This window comes from Salvelinus alpinus, chromosome 37, assembly GCF_045679555.1.
Source record: "Salvelinus alpinus chromosome 37, SLU_Salpinus.1, whole genome shotgun sequence".
Taxonomy (NCBI): domain Eukaryota; kingdom Metazoa; phylum Chordata; class Actinopteri; order Salmoniformes; family Salmonidae; genus Salvelinus; species Salvelinus alpinus.
Genome location: NC_092122.1, coordinates 8,100,687 through 8,108,049, shown reverse-complemented (window position 1 = coordinate 8,108,049; position 7,363 = coordinate 8,100,687). Strand labels below are relative to the sequence as shown.

General features: G+C 44.5%; 1 protein-coding gene across 1 annotated transcript; it reads right to left on the bottom strand.

The window, feature by feature from the left end:
* Nucleotides 1–337: 337 nt before the first annotated feature.
* On the bottom strand, nucleotides 338–3,267 carry LOC139565891 (intestine-specific homeobox-like). The gene is made up of 3 exons (XM_071386519.1): nucleotides 2,490–3,267; nucleotides 1,430–1,581; nucleotides 338–1,186 (listed from the first exon to the last, which is right to left on the bottom strand). The coding sequence occupies exons 1-3, from the start codon at nucleotides 2,710–2,712 to the stop codon at nucleotides 854–856; spliced, it is 708 nt and encodes a 235-aa protein (XP_071242620.1). The 5' UTR covers nucleotides 2,713–3,267; the 3' UTR covers nucleotides 338–853.
* Nucleotides 3,268–7,363: the final 4,096 nt, after the last annotated feature.

The following is a 7,363-nucleotide window of genomic DNA, read 5'->3' as shown; positions in this document are numbered from 1 at the left end:
GTCTGTCTGTCTGTCTGTCTGTCTGTCTGCTCTCTCTCTCTCTCTCTCTCTCTCTCTCTCTCTCTCTCTCTCTCTCTCTCTCTCTCTCTCTCTCTCTCTCTCTCTCTCTCTCTCTCTCTCTCTCTCTCTCTCTCTCTCTCTCTCTCTCTCTCTCTCTCTCTCTCTCTCTCTCTCTCTCTCTCTCTCTCTCTCTCTCTCTCTCTCTCTCTCTCTCTCTCTCTCTCTCTCTCTCTCTCTCTCTCTCTCTCTCTCTCTCTCTCTCTCTCTCTCTCTCTCTCTCTCTCTCTCTCTCTCTCTCTCTCTCTCTCTCTCTCTCTCTCTCTCTCAAACCCTGGCACTGTATGTGTAGGTTTCATGTAATTTATTGAGTTTCTACTATAAACACATAATGATAATATATAATGGTTTCCTTGGCAATCATCACTCATAAATATTCATTGTTTAAAGACTCCAGAACATTGTCCTATTAATCATATCACATAAACTACTTTAACCTTTGAGAGGACTTCTCAGACTCAAGGAACTATATGGTTGACTCTACACACACCGCCTGGCCTGCCCTCTGGAAGTGACGTAAGACTGATGATGATGACTGAGTCAGAGTGTTTCTCAGAATCCCAGAGAACCCAGGATCAGTCTGGGACATGGGTCTCCAACTCTCCCACTCTGGTCCTGGAGAGCTACTGGGTGTTTCATTCCAGCCCTACAATAACACACCTGATTCAGCTATTCATGCTCAGACTGAAGACCGTTATTTACGATACTTTGTATGAAATTAATGAAAACAGAATTGTTTTACGTACAGAAAACACATATGTACAGGGACATACAAGACGTCCGGTGTGTGCGTCTGTCAGCTGAGTGTGTGTCCAGGTGTGGTGTGTGTCATTGTTGTCAACAAGCACTGGGCTGGGTGGGGAAGCAGGTAGGGCTCAGAGTAGGGTACCAGGGCTGGGTGGAGCTTGGGCAGGAAGTGCTGGTAAACACCAATGGGATGGTAGGGGGGCCTGGAGAGGAAGAGCCTGTGCCGTAGTGGGTGTGGCCTGGTTTGGAGGGATCCAATCAGCAGAGGAAGCGGCACCATCCTCTCAGACTGTTGGTCGGTGTCTGAGAGTTCGTCCAATCCTCTGCTCTCTCCCAAAGCGCCAGTCTTCCTCCACTTGGCCCGGCGGTTCTGGAACCATATCTGGGTCAGGATGACAACACACAGCAGATATGCTAGAGGACCATCAGGAAACCAACCACGGACGCACACACACACACACACACACACACACACACACACACACACACACACACACACACACACACACACACACACACACACACACACACACACACACACACACACACACACACACACACACACACACACACACACACACACACACACACACACACACACACACACACACAGTAGTGTACCTACCTGTACTCGTGCCTCTGACAGCTGTGTTTGGGAGGCCAGTAGTTCTCTGGAATGTATGTCAGGGTATTGGCTCTCCTGGAAGAACCTCTCTAGCACCTCTAGTTGGACCGAGGTGAATGTGGTTCGTACCCGCCGACTGCCGCTCTGCGACACTACTCCAAACAACACACACACTTTATTGCTTTCGAAATGGAAAGCAGATATCTAGCAAACTCTGTAAATGTGTTTGGCCGTTTAGCTAAATATGTCACTTTAAGTCTATGTACAGGTAACTATCCAACTACAGGTAGACCTGGACAGTTACAGAAACTGTTATGACAGGAAATAAGTTATTATTTGTGCACTAAATGCACAGGGGGTAACATATTTGCAGAAAATGTTTGTCCTTCAGAAATTTTTAAAACAACCCATAGCTACACAATAATTGTCATTACCATGTCTCAAGTGTATTTCTGATCATAATTGTTTTGTTTATAGTCGTTTTTTATTTTTTTCCCCTCCAGAATAGAATTTGAAGTCATCCAATTCCCTAAGCCGCTCTTATAAAAGACGGAGCGTTGAGCGTTTATGAATCACTAACAGACATTTTTGAAAATCAACATCAAAGCACCACCATCAAAAGGGTAGAAAATAGCACAAAACCATGAAACAACCTCTGCCTTGGATCTGCACTACCTGAACTTTAGTACACCGGAGAAGATAGAAACACTTAGCCAGAACAAACTTAAACCTTCCTCAAATAAAATATAAAGCCTCATTCAATACTGTTACAATCACATGTACAGTACTGACTCTGTGTCCAGCCTCTGAGTTAACCTCTACAGTTAAGAAGGCTGTAGCACAAGAAACGCAATCTACATTATTGAATATATAATGTCCTTATCTATTTATCGTGCTTCATTGAATTGAATTTGACCCTTGTATTTTGGATATTAAAGTTTTCTACTGCTACTAATACGATCATTTAACAGATACTTTGATCAAAACCACATCATACAGTTCATCAAATCCACAGCGTGCTCCAACAAAATGAGCCTTTGGAACCACTGACTAAACACACCTGGGCATCTGTTGACTTTAGGCTGTTGCTCAGCGGTGGTCTTCACACACACAGACCCCGTCTCTCCCGCCATGCTCCCTCTCTCCTCCTCTCCTCCGCCCCCCCTCTCCTCCCCATCCAGACACGGTGCTTTCCTCAGGATCCGCTCGATGGAGTGAGACAACACCTTCGGGGACACACACTCTGGAGTCTGTCTCTGTGAGCCTCCATGGTGCCCTGACATAACCGGCACCACTGGCCTATCTGGTTCCCCTCCACTGACTTCCAGTCTCCTCCGTAGAGGGTGACCCAGCCTGCTAATCAGAGCTCTGTTGACGGGGTACAACTGTCTCCTTGTTACACCTCCTGGTCCCCTCACTGGTTGTCTGTAGTCTAGAATTCAGACTTGCTTCTCTCTGTGTCTCTCTGTGTCTCTCGCTCTCTCTCTCACTCTCTCGCTGTCTTGTTCTATCGCTCTTTTCTTCTCAGTCTCTCTCTTCCTCCCTTTGTATCTGTATACCTCCTTCTGTCTGTGTCACTCTGTCTCTCTCTCTCTCTTTGTCTCTCTCTCTCTCTTTGTCTCTCTCTCTCTCTCTCTCTCTCTCTCTCTCTCTCTCTCTCTCTCTCTCTCTCTCTCTCTCTCTCTCTCTCTCTCTCTCGCTCTATCGCTCTCTCTTCCTCCCTTTATATCTGTATACCTCCTTTTGTCTGACTGTCTGTCTCTCTGTGTCTCTTTCTGTCCAGCCTGTTCTCTCGCTGTAGGTCGATTTCTGTCTGTCTATCTTCCTTCCTAGTCTCTCTACCTCTCTGTCATGTAACTCCTATCAGCTGTCATAACTGTGTCCCCAGGTAAAGACAGATAGGATCTGTAGGCCAATTCAGTGGATCATTAGGCTCAATAGAAGGAGGAGCAGGTTTACTGTGCAACTCACACACTGCCATAAACTCCTTTACCGTGACAGCTGACTGTTGTCATTCAATGTCGAGATTATAAATGTATAATTGAATTAACACTCAAGAGTGTAGCTGAGCTATAAAGGTTAGCATTCTGTTTCTGCTCTGGACAAATTCTTTGTTGTTGACATGCCACAAAGTTGGCTACATCAGAAAGAGATTTAGCAACCAGAGCAGGCCAGCTGAACCTCTTTGCCAAACTCATAAACATCCCCGGAATGATATTCCATTTTCTGAGTTGTCCTTGCATTTAATTGCAAAATTAGTCCAAATGAATGATACCTCATAATGAGACTGGGGCTACTAGAACAGCCCAGAAAAGATCAATGTGTTCATTGATCATAATAGCGTTTTGGCTCATGTGTTTACGATATGCAATTAGCTGACTTGATAACACTATCTATCTACGGAATAGAGTGTGGCCTTTTGGTGAACTCTGGCTGCGTATCAATAGTCTGAATTGGCTTCCTCTCCTCCTCTCCTCGTCTCCTCTCATTCCTCTGCACCCATATGGAAGATCTGTTCTGTTGGGGGCAAACACCTGATAGGTAAACATTGCCATGCTGCTGTCGTCTATTATGTCTCATTCAATGCATAAGAAGAAGCGGCGAAGGGGAGACACGAGGAGAGCGAGGGGAGGAAATCACATCAGACTATTGAGATGCACCCTCTATCCAGTGATAGGCTCTGCAGTTATGACCTGACCGAGGTGGGGTTTTATAGCACCTCCATGTGGTCATGAGGAAGAAGGCCACTGTTTATGGAGCACTTCTAACACAATTCAAATGGATTCTGCTCTGTCTCTCGTATCTATAAGAAAACACTACGACCCACGTCCAGGAAATGAAGTTACTGTCCATGTTACACAGAGATGATTCCCAGAACCCCACAGGAACTTTGGGAGCTACTTCCTACTTAGGGACTCAGTCTGGAAACACATCATAAAGTAGAGAGAGGAAATAGAAACGTTTTTTTGGGGGGAAAAGCAATGTGGGAAGTGTATTCATTCATTTTTCAGAGCGAGAGTGGAGGGGGGAGTATTTCTTCTGTTAAGGATGCATGGGGGAGGGTGTGCGTGTGTGCGTGTGTGTGTGTGGATGGGTGGGTAAAGTAGGAGATGGATGTTCCAGCTCCATCCAAAGCGATACATCTAAAATTCTGGGAGGATATTTTGGAGAGAGAGATGGTCCTGAATAACAATGGTGTTCTTACAATTACTGCACCTCTAGATGGCAGCCTTGCACACCAAACCACCATAGCTCACTCCAACTACTCTCAGAGGCAGTGTCCACTATGCTAAAAAAGAGAAGAGAGAGAGAGAGAAAGAGAGAAAGAGAATGCCATTAATCACTTGGACTAGTCAGGACTGGAGGGAACATCTTTAGCAGAAGCTTCTCATCTGCGCTCCTCTCTCCTATCCTATCCTCTACTCTCCTCTCTCCTATCCTATACTCTCCTCTCTCCTATCCTATCCTCTACTCTCCTCTCTCCTATCCTATCCTCTACTCTCCTCTCCTCTCTCCTATCCTATCCTATCCTATCCTATCCTATCCTATCCTCTCCTCTTCTCTCCTCTCCTCTCTTTGTTCCTCTGTGCTGTATCTTGTCTGTATGGACCTCCTCGGCTCTCTCTCTCTCTCTCTCTCTCTCTCTCTCTCTCTCTCTCTCTTCTTCCTGCTCCTCCGCTCTGCATCTTGTCTGTGTGGCCCTCCATCCACTCCTTCCTGACACTCCACCTGTTGGTTAATGCTACATTATGTATGACCCTCCCTGATACCTGCTACATGATACCACATTATCCATTTGTCCTCACTGTTACGTCATCATCCAGTTTTATCTGACCAGGCAAACTAATCGATGCAGAAAGGAGCAGATGTCCTTTCACCAGGCCCGCAGATTCACAAATAGATTGCATTGGCCTAGTGAGGATGTACAGGCTTCTCAAGGGAGTTTTCTCTTTCTCAACCCTTCTGTCTAAGGGGAGATAGATAGCACAGTGAGTGAGAGACAGTCTCTCATCTCTTAGTCTCGCTCTCTTTCTCCTCCATGTAGTAGATATTTTAATTCTGAATAGTGCGTAGTAAAAGGATGATAATTGGTGAGGCCAGTTAGAGAGAGAGAGAGAAATAAATAGAGAAAGAGGTTAGAGGAGTAGAGTACTTGTGTTTTCACATGATACTGTCTTACGGAGAGAGAGAGAGCAACATGGTCTCAGAGCAAAACGTATGATATTTTTGCCTAATCCGTGCCACTCCATTTAGTATGATACGTTACTTTACGCTAGGTTAAATTGCATTGGCCTACAGATGTAACAGCAGTCACACAATATATTACGAATTGTAGGACGTATAGTGTCCTACATCTTGATTGCACCAGTTTGCTTTCACCTGTTTTGTGATATATTACGTTCGCCTGCTTTATTATGATATGCTACATTAGACTGCTTTAGCATGATATGCTACAACAGGTTAGGGGTTAAGGTTAGGGTTAGGAGAACTGTTAGCTAACATGCTAAGTAGTTGCATAGTAGCTAAAAAGTAGTAAGTAGTTGGAAAGGTGCTAATTAAGTTGTCAGTGATGAGATTCAAACATGCAACCTTTGGGTTGGTAACAGTAGACGCCATGTGCAACCAACCACCCTTTTTAATTTTTTTCCTTAAGTATTCTATTGTCTTATATAACCATACCGAACGTAACATATCATACTAAAACAGTCAAATGTAATAGATCATACTAAATGGGTAAAATAATGTAACCTATTGTAAAGTAACATATCATACTAAATGGAGTGGTACGTATTTTTGTAAAATATAATACGTTTTGCTCTGAGACGAGGCTGGAGAGCGAGAGCAGGGTAATGCACTCTCATCTTATTGAAGTATTCTCCAGACAACGGCCCGCTCTGCGCCAGAGAGTGTCTTCTATGATGGTGCTAAAAAAAACTCTATGTGTGTGACCGTGTATGTGTTCTCAGATATAGAAGAGGCATTTGTGCAGAGAAATCTTGAGTTCTGCAATAATTACGAGACTTTGGAGCTTTCAGTCCCTTGGAACTCCCTGGAGATGCAAAAATGTTTCATTGGGGAAGAGGACTGGACAGAATCTCTCTCTCTCTCTCTCTCTCTCTCTCTCTCTCTCTCTCTCTCTCTCTCTCTCTCTCTCTCTCTCTCTCTCTCTCTCTCTCTCTCTCTCTCTCTCTCTCTCTCTCTCTCTCTCTCTCTCTCTCTCTCTCTCCCTCTCCCTCTCTCTCTCTCTCTCTCTCTCTCTCTCTCTCTCTCTCTCTCTCTCTCTCTCTCTCTCTCTCTCTCTCTCTCTCTCTCTCTCCCCTAACTCACTTGCAGTGGCAGTCAGTGCCGTTTAAGATGAAGGAGGACAACTTTTTTTCATGAGCATTACCTTATTTATATTACAGCATATTGGATGACTGTCATTCATATTCCATTCACCTAGTTCAATGTAACAGCGATAGGTTTAGCCTACTACATGATACTCACATTTTCCCTATACCTATCATGAGGTTGCTACAACCTAGCCTATGAATTAAAGTTTATAACGTAAGTGCACACAGGTCAAGATACACATTTGAGGTGACAGACAATGAATAATAGTGTGTTTTAATCAATTATTTGGTGACATGTGAGTATATTTAGTTTAGTTTGACCTGAAAAGGATAACTGGGGACTTGGGACTTGGGATTCAAAGAGAGAAAGAGAGACAGAAAGAGATGGAAAGAGAGAGATAGAAAGATAGAGGGCTGTAGAGAGAGAGAGAGAGGTGTAGCGAGAAAGAGCTGTAGAGAGAGAAAAATAGGTATAGAGAGAAAGAGAGCCTTAGCGAGTGAGAGAAATGCAGACAGTCAGTGAGTTGGAACCAGAGTCAGGAATTAGCTGTACTGTAAGGCTCACATAGGACTGAGCTCAGTCCTCATCTCTCACACACAC

Coding starts and splice junctions, on each gene's coding strand:
- LOC139565891 (XM_071386519.1), bottom strand. CDS start 2,712: ATGTCAGGGCACCATGGAGGCTCACAGAGACAGACTCCAGAGTGTGTG. Junction 1,582..2,489: donor TAAAGTCAACAGATGCCCAG/GTGTGTTTAGTC, acceptor TGTTTGGAGTAG/TGTCGCAGAGCGGCAGTCGG. Junction 1,187..1,429: donor TGTCAGAGGCACGAGTACAG/GTAGGTACACTA, acceptor ATCCTGACCCAG/ATATGGTTCCAGAACCGCCG.